The following is a 16519-nucleotide window of genomic DNA, read 5'->3' on the forward strand; positions in this document are numbered from 1 at the left end:
GAAATGAATTTTCCTCATTTTAGTTATTAGCCAGCTTATTATTCTTGTAAAAACTTACAATTTACTACCTTTAAAAACAAAACATTTAAATAAAAACCAATTTTTTAATTTTAATTATTTTAAATTTAAGTAGTACTAAATTTCATTACTAATTATAGTAAATTTTAATTATTGTATTTGTATTTTTAATATTTCCCTATTAGGAAATATTTTTTTTTTCGTTTTATTGTTTAAAAATTATTTCGCTTTAATTTAAAAATGAGAGAAAACGACACTTTTAAAACAATCATATTTTTATAATTGACTCGAACCTGAAAAAAATTCAAGAATAAGAGAATAAACTTTTGTCTTGCGTGTTTTCTTTTAGGGGATGCAGAGGAGGGTTTAAAGAAAATGACTTTTATCGACTTATTTCGAGTCTGTCGTCAGGCAACTGCATTTCGATATTGTCGCATGGCAAGATTCAATTATTATTATTATTATTTATCGTACCAAGTACTTGAAATATATTATCCCAGAATCATTCATCAAGTAAAGGATCCTATATCAATAATTCAAAATACTTAATTTAGAGACACAAGAAAATGAATTAGATTATTGGAAATCTCTTTATTGAATAATAATTTTTAATATTCTAATAATACACGTTTTATCATTTTCTTGCGTTTCGAGCCAAAATATTTACTACGCACATCAAAATAAGAGCGACAAAAAATAATTGATAAAAAAAGCAGTTCTGATAATCGTTTATTGTAGTAAATAAATATTATTACTAAGTAAGAAATAATGGAATCACTTCCCAATAAAACAAGTAGAAAATAATCAATTCATTCAGAGCTTTTGGAGAGAAAAAGCAAGAGAAGGAGAAATAAAATTAAAAATGGGGGCAATGTTTATAATAAGAAAAACCTGAATGTCGATGCCAATTGGTTGATATATACATGAAGATGCGGGAAATAAAGAGGTAACGAAAAAACGAGACATATATATATATATATATAATGCGGGCATCACTGGAAGACGACCTCTGCCTGTCAAAGTCCGTCAGTCCATGTAACCCCGGGTCAACCTACCATCATCTATAACAATAATTGTTTACAGTTTCATGCGTTTATGTGCAATCTTCATGTATACAATCGTGAAAGAAAATCTCTGGCCACTTCTCCATTCTGTCGACAGTTATTATTCATTTCACGCACAAACTGATTAAAAAAAAAATTTCTTAAAAGCAAAAAAATAATTTAAAAAATGATATTTAATATTAATTATTTCTATTTTATTTTAAAGAAATATCATCCATGACAAAAATTTCTAAAAATTCCAAAATTAAAAAAATATCTTCTTTTGAAAATTTTTTGATTTATCCAGAGGGTGAAGTAAAATTTTCAAAATTTCTCCGAGAAAAAACAAAAAATCACATTCTGAGCAAATAATTTATTATAAATGACAAAATTATATCCCTTATATTCATCACAGTTACCAATCGTTAAATTGGTGTTTTCACATATAATCATATTAAATACTATTAATAAACAAATAATTTCCAAATTAAAGGAAATTTTCTATTTTTTATTGAACTGTAAGGAAACAATCTTTTTTCTTAAAATAAAAATTATACATAACTAATAAGGAACATATTTTATCTCTCGAATTTTTGAAGTTATTTTTATATAATTTGTCCTGCTTCAGTCTAAATATTCTTCATAGAAATCATAAATATATTTATATAGTCAAGTACTGCGTATTTATATATATGTAATCTTTATAATATAATTTATACAAGCTTTTCACAGAAAGCTCAATTTTTTATTTGCCCTTTTCACTATGAAAACAATGAGCGTAAGTAAAATGATTAATATATAAGAATAATGATGAAGAAACTACTGTTAAAATTACATAAAATATATTGAGTGATAAATACAATTTCTTTGATGACTAAAATGATATTTACAAGTGTTTGTAATAATTAAGAAATATTTAAATTTTTTGATGAAGGACAAGCCAAATTCGAACAAACAAAAAAACAGTTGTTTTAACCCCTAGAATGTAGTTAAAAATTTGAGCCGGTTTATACTTCTTTTGCTAGAGTGATAAAGTAGAAGTGCTGTTTTATTTTCTGCCGATAATGTAGATTTCGCGTCTAGTCTATAGAGGCATTACATTACTATCTGAAAATTAGATTTAAATTCTATGTTGGCATTCTATTAATTAATTTGTTCCACTCTTTTGCACCTTGTCCAGCTGATGAATTTCGTAATTGCACAACAGTTTTTTCAATAATTTAACAAAAAAAAAACATTTATCGCACTACCGCAAGAGGTGGATTATGTTTCCCAGGTTGGGCTCTGATGACACCAGCAACTCGCCTAAACGGCAATTGAAGATAATAATATGCGCAATAGGGCAACGGATCCCAATAAACAAAAAGAGCTTGTCTTTTATCAAGAACAGTGCCCAAAAGTCGTGAAGTATTTTCACATGATGATGATTTTAATGCAGTGTCAATAGCTTCTTGATTCAATGGTCTCTCACCAATCACAAGTGGTCCCGAATTATGCCTCGAAAAATGTTTACAAGGTCTCCAAACCAATCGCGGATGTACACTCGTATGACAAATGTATGGCAATCCAATACCAACACGACATCCAATTGATATCAATTCCCCAGTCTCTCTTGAAATGGCCAGTCTAAAACTTAAATGACCATTGATACGACTTCCAAAAGTCCTTGTAAAAAATCTCTCCAACCAATGATTAACATCAATTCTCTCCTCAGGAATAAGTCCCTTTATTTCATCAACTCTACACGTTATATTGGCAACAACTTTTGAATCTTTTATTGTTGTACAAGTAATAAAATGACTACCACCTGGATCACGAATCACCATCCAAGGTCTCCTTTCACTAATCTCATGTTCCTGATGACGAAATTCGCGTACAGTTGGTGGTAATGTGATTTTTGTTCTATCTCTCATACCAGCTGGACCAGCAGCCAACATCACATGTCTACCTGTTCTCAAACTTCCAGTCTCATATAAACAAGTGACATCGTCTTCTGTACGAAGAACAAAATTCGTCGGTGTCGCTAATCCCAATGAACGACATCGTCTCATCAATTCCAATGGATCATCCAAAACAGTAACCTCAGCAGCACCCGGTACAAAACATTCACAACCCATTATTTCCAAATATTGTTTTGCAAGTGCATCATAATATGCTGCACTAGTTGCACAAACTGGAATATAATATGCCGCTCTTTCTCTTTGAACAATATCCTTAAGAGCTTTAACATATTCTGCCGCACTACCTGGACCAGGTTTTGGCACTGTATAATACTTTGAACATGCCGTTGAATATTTTGCAAGTGCAAAAAGACCCTCTAAATCAAATACAACAACACGAGCACCTGCCTTGTAGAAATTTTGTGCCAGACGAACAGTTTGTACAGTACTTCCACCACTTATAAGAACACATCTTTTATTACGTGAACGTTCAGAAGCGGGCGTATGAAGAATTGTGATGAACCATTTTAATATTGTCAATGGTAATTGAAGCATTATCCAAAATAAACAAACCCAGGCCGAAGCCCATAAACCAGGTGCCCATATTGCATAACCCATTGTATTTAAAGTCCATTGAATTACACTGGAAATCATTCCTAAATACCAGGTGAAAATTCGTACAGGTAGAAATGCCCTTTGTTGTTCGGATTGATGATTATTTTGTATCATCAGTTGACTACGACGTCTTGGACTATTAATAACAATCGAATTTGACAAATTAGACGTACTTCTTTTAAGTGTCGAAATATGTGATTCCTTATGAGGAATTGGTGAAACAGAAGATGGCAAATGCTCCAATAAAGAAGGCGGTGATTTTGAAATTGGCGAACTTGGCAATGGTGGTGATGCACTACTGCTTCTAGATGGCGGTGGACTCCAAAATCGAGGATAATTTTCACTCGAACAAGCTGGCATTTTTGATGATAATAATTAAACCGTTACAATACAAATTCTATTCCATACTCGATTTTAATTACTAAATTTAAAGTTCCATAAATCAGAAAAAACAAGTAAAGATACAATTTCACGACACAAAAAATGGTCCTGATTAAATTCGATAAAATAATTATAGAAACAATATTGTCATAAATTGATTATCATCGTTGACAAGATTGCGAGTCCAAATTCTCTCGCGGGTACATATTTTGATTAGCACATGTAAATAATAAGCACTAAAATAAAGCACTTTCAATTAATAATCCTTGAGAAGATTTGCCGGTACACGCGATGCTTAACTGACTCGGATTCTGTGAAATCTCAGTCTCTTATGTGGACTGCATCTCGATCGCACTATGAACCTAGAGTCTTATCTAATCGAAACACTTCTTTAGAGAGACATCGTCGCAAAACTGAGGAAAAAAAAGAAGAAGAATTAAAATAAAGAAGAAGAAATTGCTTATTTCACAGATTGACGATAAACCATTTAAGAAGCAACATTCAGCATTGACTGATCAAGTTTACATCAAATGACAATCATCCCTATTATGAGAAACCACACTTCTCTCTCTTTCTTTTATCAACGATTCTGATAAGGATTTGTCAATTTATTTCACGCTGATAAATTATCCATTTATTTATGTTTCTTCGAGACGATTATTCTCGCGCAAAAAGAAAAACTGAATTTTTATAAACGGAAAATACTAAAAAAAGTTTTTATTTATTATTTTATTGAGGAAAAATTGAAGAGAATATTACCACCCTTAAGACAACTCCTATCAAAAAAAATTCCAAAAAATTCGATTTTTCTTAGACAGACGATGTTATTGCAAATTCTTTCACAAAATACACCTAAAAGTGTAGAAAAAAATTGACAGCCCAATACAAGTAGGGAAAGACCCCTATTACCACCCTTAAGGCAACCCCTATCATAGAAAAATTCATAAAAAATTAAATTTTTCTTAGACAGACGATTTTATTCCAAATTTTTGCACAAAATACATATAAAAGTGTAGAAAAAAATTGACAGACCAATACAAGTAGAGGAAGACCAATATTAACACCAAAAATGCTACCCATATCATAAAAAAATTTCCAAAAAAATTCAATTTTTCTTAGGCAGACTATTTTATTGCAATTTCTTGCACAAAATACACCTAAAAGTGTAGAAAAAAATTGACAGGTCGATCCGAGTAGAGGAAGACCCCTATTACCACCCTTGAGGCAACCCCCGAGTAGAAATTTGTAATGGCGCTAGGATGGAAGCGCTAGATGCCATGTTACCGCTTATGGAGTCTCGCGCCGCGAGCTAGCGCCATTACAAATTTCTACTCGGGCCCCTATCATGAAAAAAATCGTAGCTCCAAAGCTGTGAAAGTTAAGGGACACACACACTTTTTTGCGAATATCGAGTTTTTGTACTATAACTATATTAAATTCAATTCCAATCGGGTTCGCTATAATTTTCTTTTAATCTACTCGCTAAAATACGTATGTATACCAAGTTTGAGCCCAATCTGTTAAAATGGAAAGAATTTAGAGGGGGGTGGGATAGGATTTTGTGGACGGACATAAGTGAAACCATAAGGGTTCCGTTTTGGTTTACTGCGTGAACGGAACCCTAAATAGATAAATTTCTCGATATTCTGTACAGTAATAAAAGGTCATTAAGTATATTTTTATAATGAAATTTTTATTAAATATATTAGTCTTGAAATTTAAATAAAAGTTTGAGGATTAAAGAACTTAGAGAATTGACGCTGAGAAAGATATTGTTTTGAGAATGTTGGGGATATATGTGGGGATTATATAGTCTGTGAAAATGGGGGGGGGGGTAGTTCAATTCCTATTAAGTTGCAAATCGACTTGCTTACACGAATGTAAATTAAACACCCCGCAAGGAAAGTTTTAATAGCAAATTCAAGGAAACTTGAGTAGACAGCAAAGAAGATTCATGGCATTTGATTAATGATAGTTTTGCTAATGATCATATATTGAAATCGACAAGTGGAAATTTTTTTTAATAAAAGCTCTTATAGGGTACTCGATGCGCGACAAGAAATTGTCCTTCAGTTCTATTTTGCACGTTAAAGAATAATCACCTCAAACTAATTTTTTTAAAAATCACAATTCTTTTTTTTAAGTGAATTTTTGTTAATAAATTTTTTTAAAATTGTTTACAATCGAAATAGTGAATTTTTTTTTTGCATTTATTAAAAGAGAATCAATTCAAATAGCGTGACATGGGGAAAGAAATTCTTTTGAAAGAAAACATTTTGAGTTGCGTGCATGACGACACTCTTCCAGGTACGAAATGTATCTTCGTGACGATAAAATATTATCTTTTGGAAAACTTTTCGTTCATTAAAGACTATTAGCAATATATTTCTAAAAAAAAGAGAAGCAAAACGAGATAATCTATATTTTTATGGAAGCATAAAATTTAATTATTTCTTTTTTACATTTCTCATTGTTGCATGTTTAGAGAAGAACAATCTTTACAATTATGATTGAGAAGGAAGAATTAATTTCACCAGTTGATTTTGCTATTGGACTTTGTCTTTATCCTCGTACTAGAACACCTGTTTACAGTCAAAATGAAAAAGAAATTTTACTTACGATAAATGGTTTTCAACAAATTTACAATTGCACTTATCGGTAAGATTTTAATTAGTCTTTAAAAGTTTCAATTTGCTTTTTTCAAAATCAGTAGATAGTCATAAAAATTCTAAATTTGAGATATAAAATAAGATTAGTGATTTAAATCTAAGAGTGAGTATTTTTGAAATAAGATTAAATATTTTTAAACTAAGAGTAAATCTTCTTAAAATAAGAATAATTAAAAAGATGTTTTGGTAGAATGAGAAAATTATGATGAAAATTTACATCTTGATAGATTGGAAAATGACGGGTACAATATCCGGCGAGTCCATCAACCGGAAGAAGAACGATGTCGACGACGTCGGCACGAAGAAGTGCCACTTTCAACTAGATTACCAACTTTTGATGAAAGAAGATGGATAAAAAAATTATTATTTGACTCGACACGCGATCATCGTCATCAAAATGATCTACAGGATCATCTAACGAATCCACAGGAAAACGACGACGGCGCCGTAAGGATCGTCGTCATAAAAGCCACCTCCACTACGTTGCTTAGTGAAAATCCGTCGGCCGTTACGAACACACCCCAACGTTCGCTCGACGAAGTCGGATCACTTCTTCGGAAAGCCCTGAGAATCGTTTCGCCGCCTGCCCTCCCTTGCGACTGTTACATTTTTAACATCTTCCATCATCATCATCATCATCATTATTATCATTATCATCAACCTTCAAAACAATCGCGGGACCAGAAATTCACAATTTCCCATCACACAATGCCGCGGGTGAGTTTTGTGTATTTTTGTTTATTCCTTGATTTTTTTAGCAGCATCAAATCTATTCACTTCTTTTTTTAAGAACTTTTGCCCTATCTCGACAATATAATTTCAAAAAGAAAAAAAAACAAATAAATATTTCAATTAACAATCTATAGAGTGATTTAATAAAAATTTTATCGAAATTCGGTTTAATTAAGAAATTATCGGCAAAAAAAAGAAATGTTTAATTTAATTAAGAGTTTATCAAAAAAGTTGTTAAAAACAAAAAACAAAAAATTTGTGTCAATTTATAATTATTTTTTTAATTATTTAAAACTTTTGAAAAATTATAATTTTTAATAATTTAAAAAATTATTATTATAAATTAAATAATAATATTATATTATATTAATAATTATTTAATTCAATCAATTTTTCATTTCATAATAGTCAAGATTATTTGAATCTAAATTTTTTGTTCACTGTATTGACATATTTTTTTGTTTCTTTTTTGTTTTTTAAATAGGGGAGAAAAAAATAATTGAGTAACCACAGTACTGGTCACTTTCTCATAGGGGGTTTTGTGACGCACAAGGGAGGCATACAATTTCTTTATTGGTCAGTTTCAAAAAGGGGGATGGTGGCGGTGGTGAAGAAAGATAGGTATATTTAGTCACGTGTCCATTACATACATCTCTTCATTCACCCCTCGTGATTGTAACATGTGACCGCTATACGTCCAGTAAAATACGTATACAACATTGATTCTTTTTTTTAAATTTTTATTTAAATTGATAAATTATCATAAATATTAAAAAAAAAAATTATTTCTTTTTTGCAATTGTAATTTCATTTGAATGAATTTTTCCATTTAAATTTATCATCTAATTAAATAATGAATCATTAAATGAAAATATAATAAAAAAAAGTATTGATTCTCTTTCTCTCTTTCCCTCTCTCACTCAGTATAGTGATAGATATTATATAGTAAAATTTTTAAATTTCTTCTAATCGATTCAAGAAAATCAGAATATGTATAGCAAAATTAATATAACTCTTAATATAGAAAAAGACAATTTTATATATTATGGAAAAATACAAATGTTTATCATAGCTTGGAAAAATGTTTAATCGTTCTTGATTTTGTAATGAAAAATTAATTAAAATTGAAATTTTTAAAACATGGATTTTTAATGTCCATTCTTATCTGACAATAAGTTGAAAGAATTATGATTTTTTTTAATTAAAAAACTTTATTAAAAATTCTTATTAGAAATAATTTTTTTAAATCATAATTTTTTTTATTATTTTTATTTATTTAATGCAATCATTTATAAAATCTCCAAAAAATTATTAATTTAATTACAAAAATTAATATTTAAATACTAATAATAATGATTAATATAATTTTTAATTTTTAAATAAATACATTGATAAATAATATTTATCTGAGGGGAATTAAATTAATTTTAATAATTGCAATATGATTAGTTAATAATTAAGGGAAATTTTTATATGTGTCAATTTTATAAAAATTAATTAAGGATTCTATTTGTGGCAGACAAAAGATATATTAACGCGATAATAAAATTTAACTCGTCTACTTTGATTAGACATCAACATTACGTTCATTGCGTCACGTAGTAAAATGTATATAATCGAGGAGAACTTGGATGAACATTGACCGCGGTAGTTTCCGCGGATGTGAAACATTGACTTCGTCTGGTCATTTAGACTTTGTACCATCATTTTCAGCACAGTGAACTCTTCTCTTCTCTCCTCTTCAATTAATATTATTTTTATTTTATTATTATATTTATATTTTATTTTATTTCATTTATTTGTTTTTTTTAAATATATTGACAATTTGTTAATTTCTCTTTGAAAATAAATTTTTTTTTTTGCTAAAACCCAAAACGAAATATTTTGTTTTTTCTTATTTTTTAAACAATACTGTTTAATTTCTTGTTCAATTTCCATAACTTAAATATAAAATTAGCTTATTGGCATAATTTTTAGGTTTTTTTCTACGAAAAAGAATTATTTCAAAAACAGATTTTTAAAAAATTGAATTTTTTTTTGTTGCAGTATAAAATGTTTTTTTTTGTGCAAAATTGTGCGACTGACAATGAACATTGGTACGAACAACGCAATCTGCAATCGAAACAAACATATTTCTGATATCAAAATGATATCTAGTGACACAATTAGCATTTATGAATGGAAAAAAATTGAATAATTTATATATATTAATATTACACGTGTATTATCTATAAATTAAAAATAATTAAAAGCGTTAATCGCAAATTGGAAATTACCATATAATACTATTTTAATTAAAAAAATTAAATTAAATTTGTCTTTTTCGATTAAAGTTGTTTATGAAAATTATAGCATATTCTGTTTGTCAGTATTTATAAATAAAAATAAAAAAAATCGCTGATGAATTTATTCAGCCTGTTATAATTGATATAGTAAAATATTCATTGTTCATCAATTTGAATTAGATTGAACTTTAAAACGTCATAATTTACATAATTTATATATCGAGATTAACAATTTGTCATATTGTTCATAAAAAATATATAGCGGCCGTGGAATCTGAGCTGTCAACTTAGCAACACGATGCAAACTGGATCGAACTGTTCGAAAGATTTATCTAATTTTTACAGACTCCAGCTTTGCTTTGATAAATAATTAAATGTCTTTTTTTTCCTCTTTCTATAAATCGGGGTAAGATAATGACCCTTCGATGAAATTTGTCACTATTTTTTTCTCCTTTCATTGAAATTTCTAATAACGATAAATATTTATTTGCATTTTTAATCATCATATTATAAAATTGCAAAGTTATAAAGTATAAAATATTTTTTTCTGTACAATTTTTTTACTACCGCAGCAAAGTTTTATGCTGGTGCTAATTTTGAGAAATGATTTTGGTAAAATCATATACATAGTTCTTAAGAGCTTACACTGAAGTGCAATAAAGTCCAATGACCATTCAGGAATTGGCAAAGTTTAACTATATACGTTTTCGCAAGTTGAGTTCGTGACTTGATGGGAAATTTAAGAAAAGAAGTTACGACCTCAAAGCACCTAATTTAAATGGTTTCGATTTTCGATCTCTATATATTCTACTCAAATGGTAACATAATACCACCTCACAAACCAAAACTGGCTCATTGAACCTACTTCTAAGAGAGAGAAAGAGAGAGCATGCTCACGAAGAGTAAATTCAGAATACCAGATCACATTACATTCTGATAAGAAAGTCCTGTGTGTTGTTATTTCAAAGGGGTGTGGGAGAATGGTTAAGATAGCATTCAGAACTGGTTGGCTAGGTCTGCCATATATATAGTGAATTGGGATTGGGCAAAAGAGGATATATACATACGTATATTATCGATTTGTACCATTCAGTGCCAGGTGTTGGCTTGTGTGCCTTTCTCAACCCTCTTGGTTTGTTCACACAAATCACCTGACTCTCTTTATAGGAGTTCCAGTAGGAGATATTCTACCCCCTTAAGGTACACACGCGCCCTCTACTGTTCTCTTCTACCCTTCATAATTATCTCTTGTGTCTTTCAACCATTTTCTTTTGCTTCATATCATAAAACAGTTGTCTTATAACACCCTCACTTTCAAATAATTTCATAATGTATCATCTAGATCATGGAACTAGTCAACAATATTTATTTCAAAACAAAATTAATAAATAAATAATTGCTTTGAAAAATAGTTAAGACATTTTGCTCTTATCTTGTCATTAAAGAAATATATCCTCCTATTTTTATAATTATAGATGTACAAAATTAATAATTAATAATAATTATCGATAAAGTAAAAAAAAAAAATCTAATTCCAAGTCACGCGAAACAAACTTTACGTTTCGTTCATTCACTCTAAACAATCAAGGGGCCACTGAATAATTAGTTCACAATGAATTAGTGTAATATCCAAAAAAACACAATTCACCTTCGTAGAAATTACATTCATTCAAATTGTAACTATTTTTTTTATTAATTTTTAAATGTCATATTTTCTGCAGACTTAATTAATATTAAACATAGTTTTTTAAATAATAATAACAATAATTGTTAATTAAAATTATCAAACTATTAGGTATAAATTAAAGTGTGAATGTTTTTTAAACATGTAGAATTCACGTGATTGTTGATTACATCATTCGGAAATCTATATAGACCCAGACAAACTTTGTCTACATAAATTTTTTTATCTTCATCCAATTTCGTATATAATTATATTATTATCAAACGCTGTCTACTATCACATTATTTGCGCGTGTTGTCAATTATTTAATATAGTGATAGTTTGATAAAAATATGTAATTTTCTTAATATATATATATGAGGAAATACTTTGTGTCTTAATTTGTATTTTTTTTAATTTCATTTCTAATCTAAAACTGTCTGATGATGATAAAAATATTGATGACATAGTACATAGTTATTTTAAATTTCTGATTTGTTTGTTTTTGTTTTTTTTAAATATTGTTTTAAATACTTTTATTTGTTACAGACACCGACTATTAAAGGAACTTCTAATTTGACGCTCCGCGGACAGATGGACAGGCGGCGGCCACCGTTTCTCAGGGGCACTTCAAAAGTCAAAGAGGTAAAATTAATTTTTAATTTATAAATTTTTTTCATGCGCTGACAGGTCTCTATGATTAAGAGTAAAAGGAATATAAAAATTTATGGTAACTGCTGTCATGGTACCACATCAACTGGTTTCACATACAGTAACTGGTTCCACACCAACTGGTACCACACTAACTGGTATCACATATAGTAACTGGTACCACACCAACTGGTACCACATACAGTGACTGGTACCACCCTAACTGGTACCAGTTACTATATATTTTTCCAGTTAGTGTACGGGTACCAAACTATTGCTGTATTAACGATTGCTATAATCGCATAATTGCAATTTATATAATCTTGAGGTATTATAGTACAAGAAAAAATACCAGCTAATTCAAGAAGTATAATTATTTTGCAAACATCATCTGAGAGCTTTTATGAACAATTATTTTTGTTTATTGAAATATAATTGCAATGTGTTAATTAAAATTAAAACAGATTTAGTGTCATCAAAAAACAATTATATAGTTGGTAACCAGGAACCACATTTAGGAAAATTTGGTGGAACTGGAGGAAGATCATAACGTTCTCCAACGTGTAGAATCATATTCATTCCTTCAACCATATGCCAATCAATGTGACAGTGAAAAATCCACCATCCTGTATGAAGAAATGAGGCATAATAGATAAATAATTTTTTAGTGTATAAATAAAAATAAAAATCTAGAATGTGAGATGATCTACCTGGATTATCAGCAATGAAACGCAGTATAACGTATCCTGCTGTTGGAATAATAACAGTGTCTTTCATTGGCAAATGACGACTATAGCCAGTAGTGCTTAAAACTTTTTTATGATCATTCAAAATCGAATGTATGTCATTGATAGTATAATTTTGACTCCTTTGTGGTCCAATTTTTAAAACTGTGAATTTATATCCATGTAAGTGAAATGGATGTACAACAGGTTCTACACCAGCTGAAATGTTTCTTTTTTTAATTTTTTTACTTAATTTGAAATGACGGTTAGAATTTAAAAAAATAATTGATTGATAATAATTATCAAATATTATGATACCTTTGTCATATAAAATGATTTCAACGATAGAATTTTTCTTAATATCCACAACATGAGTACAATAACAAGGATTTGGACATTGATTATAAGAATTGTATTTTCGATTGCAAGTATCCCTTGAATGTATATTACTAGAAATTAAAAGTTCCGAAGGAGGTACAAATAATATACCATCAATCGTTGCCGTAATAGATAAAGGATAAGTTGGATCTAGAGAAGAAAAATTTTAATTGATGATTTGTTTTAAAATTTTTTTTAAATTGTTTCTTACAATACTCACAGGGAGATTTTTTATGAAACTTATTGGTACTGTAGAAAGGATTTTTCTCCCCATACTCGAAAGAATGTAAATCAAGAGGAAAAATAAATCTTTCATCAGGTTCACCTTTAGTTAATCTTTTATCTAAAAATTCTGTGCCTTTGAACTGATCAACACATATTGCATTTGATTTTGATTTATCACATTTACCATCTATTGGATTATACATCTAAAAGGATGTGAAATTTGTATCTTTTAAATATTACTAATATTTTTGAAAAACTTATTTCACTTTTATGTTAATTATATAGTTTTAGTACTTTTCCTTCAGGTAGGTAATTTTTGTATGTAGGCATAGATGATTGTGGTGTTTTGGAAGCACCTAAATAGGAAATAATTGCCAATTGTTGATTTTCTTTTTCTGCACAATCCATTAATCCTCTTGTTTGAATCCAATAGGATCCTGGTTTTTGATTTGCTGTTAAGATAAAATCTACTCTTTCACCTGATGAAAGGGGAAATAATTTTTTAACTCAATTCTTAAAAAAAGATAATGAGATAAATTAATGATAATGAGGTAAATTAAAATATAATTTCACCTCCACCGGAATGTAAAGAAGTTACTGTTTCTGGACAAACTGAAGAACCGTCTTGTGCAATGACGGTGATATCGTGTTTTTCTATTGTAAATATTGCGGTGCATCTTAAACTAATTGCATTTATAAAACGGAATCTGTATCTTTTTCCTGGTTCTACGTAAAATGTTTCTAAAGTTGTATTAGTTACTTTACCATCCAAATCCTGTAATTAGATAGTTTTATCTCTTGACTCACATTATTTCTGATTCCCGAGCTTAATAATTCAGAAATATTAATTATTATCAATAGACTCGATGTATAAATAAGGTTAATTTTTTTCCTTGTATCTAATATACTGCTATCTATCCAGGTGAGAAAAGCTAATGACAATTGTACCAGACATAAAATGAGGTTGGGATGAGCATTGATATCAAATTTTGAACCAATATTGGTATAATTCAGGTTGAACTTCCCTATTATTGAGAAAACTTTATAGAAACAAAATTCTGAACCCACTTGCCTGAAATCGACCTCTTCCATTAATCAAAAGATTATCAGGTGGTGCTAAAGGTTGAGTGTAAATTCCCGGATGTTTTTCACTTGACAAATGATGAAACCAATCATGTACCATTATTACGTGAGCAGGAAGATCCTCATCATAATGATGCCAATGAGGATCACGTCTTGGTGTTTGGCGTACAATTAAACTACCAAATTGACCGTCCATTCTTTGTGTTGAGACATGAGCATGATAAAAGAATGTACCGGCATTGTTAACAGGAAATTGATACCTGTTTGTAATTAAAGAAAATATTTATTATGTTCTTTTATATGGAGAAAAATAATAACATTCACCTAAATGTACTTCCGGCCATTATTGGACATTGGGTTACCATTGGAACACCATCGTAATATTGATATCCTTTTTGGAATAATCCATGCCAATGTAAAGTCATTTCAAGACCTTCGGCTTTATTTTCAACGTCTACTATTAATGTATCGTGCTCGCATACCTTAAATATTAATCATCGAATTAAAATAATTCAAACAATCGCAGAAAAAAATCTGAGCTCAAAAAGAACCAAAATGAGTATATTAGTCCAGAACTGCAACAAAAATGAGTTCAGGTTTTTCTTTGATATTCAAAGACAAAAAATCTTGAGATTTTTCCAAGTAATGTATACCTGAATGCTTGGACCTGGAAATACTCTGTTAATTGATATAACTGTTCTCTTTTTACCATCAGCTTCAATGCATTGACAATTTGGCATATTCAATAATTGATCAGTGCCATTTTGTCGACAAGGAAAGCAAGGACTATAATATTGAAAAAAATAAATATTGTATAACTATTTCTCCAGTATTTCATTATTTATCAACTTCCAGAAAAAAATTACCTGCCCATCGTGTGAAAATACTCGATTGCAAAATGATAATAGCAATGACGAGGTGGTTCGTAATCTGAACAGACACGTCTACATTCTTCAAGAGTTGACAATTTTTTCGGGTATTGGAATTTATATTTACTTAAGTTTACATAATTTCCCATAAGAAGAATCTGTTTTAGAAATTAAAAAATTATTCTTTATAATGCTTGTAAGTATAGTATAATGTAGACTTTAGTATTAAAAAATGGTATAGATGTTTTACATCAAAAACATAAAAAATGAAAATAATGTAAACCTAATGATCAAAAACAATTTTTGTATTTCTAAAAAAGGAGTTAATTACTTACAATAATTAAATAAGAAAGAAACCGATAAAGGCCCATTTTTTCTTGTCAATAAGTTAAAAACGTTTACTTTGTTATAAGGAAAATTATATATTTATCATTTAAATGTCTTATCAATTGTTTAGTACACATGCTTAACCTTGAATTATTATTTAGCTAACTTTTTACAATGTCATGACTACCACGTGGAGGTAAAAAAAATAAACAAATATTCGCTTTTTTTCTAATGGATATAATAATTTTTCTAATGGCATATAATATAAACTACAAGATTCGCCGAAATAGATTCTTACATTCGGCTTTGATTCTAAAGAATAAGAATTTCTAAATTGTCTATAAAAACATTCAAATAGAATCTGATGATCTGCTAAATGTCATAAAAATGCTAATGAAGATGCAAAAACTTCTGTTGATGATGCAAACTTCAACTTCTCTTTTTAACTGCGGAGAAGAGTCAAAAAATTCTCAAATTTAACATTTTATTGGAGACCACGTTTGTATCAATAATCTTTTATGGATTTTATATGCAATTCAAGAATTTTTAAAACCAGATTTATTTATAATGTAATCCCAAACATGGCCTAAAATTAATGGACCATTTTCAAGATCATGGACCTTGTGGAAGTCAAAACATAATAAATTTTATATATGAATCCTAAGAAATGTTTGCACTAACTGATAATGGTTTTTTACATTATTGTTTGTTAAAAAATAATTTGTTATATTATATACACATTGTTATCAAACAAATTGTTGAGTTTAAAATACAATTGTTATATAATTGCATGTTAATGCTTTAAATCTTCATTAAAAACGCAACACTTTAATATTACTTTTAACATTTGTTGATTACAATTTATAAATTAAAAATTACATCGTTAATTAAATTAGTTTAAACTGTAAAAATATT

At 29.0% G+C, this 16519-nt stretch overlaps 3 protein-coding genes across 3 annotated transcripts in view; 1 reads left to right on the plus strand and 2 right to left on the minus strand.

Moving 5' to 3' along the window:
* Positions 1-1886: 1886 nt before the first annotated feature.
* LOC127278254 (uncharacterized) lies at positions 1887-4496 on the minus strand. The gene has a single exon (XM_051299868.1). It carries the CDS (start codon positions 3974-3976, stop codon positions 2300-2302), a length of 1677 nt encoding a protein of 558 aa, XP_051155825.1. The 5' UTR covers positions 3977-4496; the 3' UTR covers positions 1887-2299.
* Positions 4497-6089: 1593 nt separating this feature from the next.
* LOC127278251 (rootletin) overlaps positions 6090-16519 on the plus strand; it is a 38040-nt gene continuing 27610 nt past the window's right edge. The window contains exons 1-4 of the mRNA XM_051299862.1: positions 6090-6304; positions 6483-6655; positions 6894-7383; positions 11896-11991. Coding sequence (XP_051155819.1) covers positions 6287-6304; positions 6483-6655; positions 6894-7383; positions 11896-11991 — 777 coding nt within the window. The 5' untranslated portion in view covers positions 6090-6286. The remainder of the gene's footprint in view (positions 6305-6482; positions 6656-6893; positions 7384-11895; positions 11992-16519) is intronic.
* Positions 12354-15716, minus strand: LOC127278252 (uncharacterized). Its single transcript, XM_051299865.1, has 11 exons — positions 15613-15716; positions 15275-15435; positions 15062-15194; positions 14733-14890; positions 14398-14668; positions 13899-14100; positions 13620-13804; positions 13321-13528; positions 13041-13250; positions 12708-12941; positions 12354-12623 (listed from the first exon to the last, which is right to left on the minus strand). The coding sequence occupies exons 1-11, from the start codon at positions 15646-15648 to the stop codon at positions 12484-12486; spliced, it is 1938 nt and encodes a 645-aa protein (XP_051155822.1). The 5' UTR covers positions 15649-15716; the 3' UTR covers positions 12354-12483.

The sequence above is a fragment of the Leptopilina boulardi genome, unplaced genomic scaffold (assembly GCF_019393585.1).
Source record: "Leptopilina boulardi isolate dan_hultmark-lab unplaced genomic scaffold, ZJU_Lbou_2.1 LbouV2_202, whole genome shotgun sequence".
Classification (NCBI taxonomy): Eukaryota; Metazoa; Arthropoda; class Insecta; order Hymenoptera; family Figitidae; genus Leptopilina; species Leptopilina boulardi.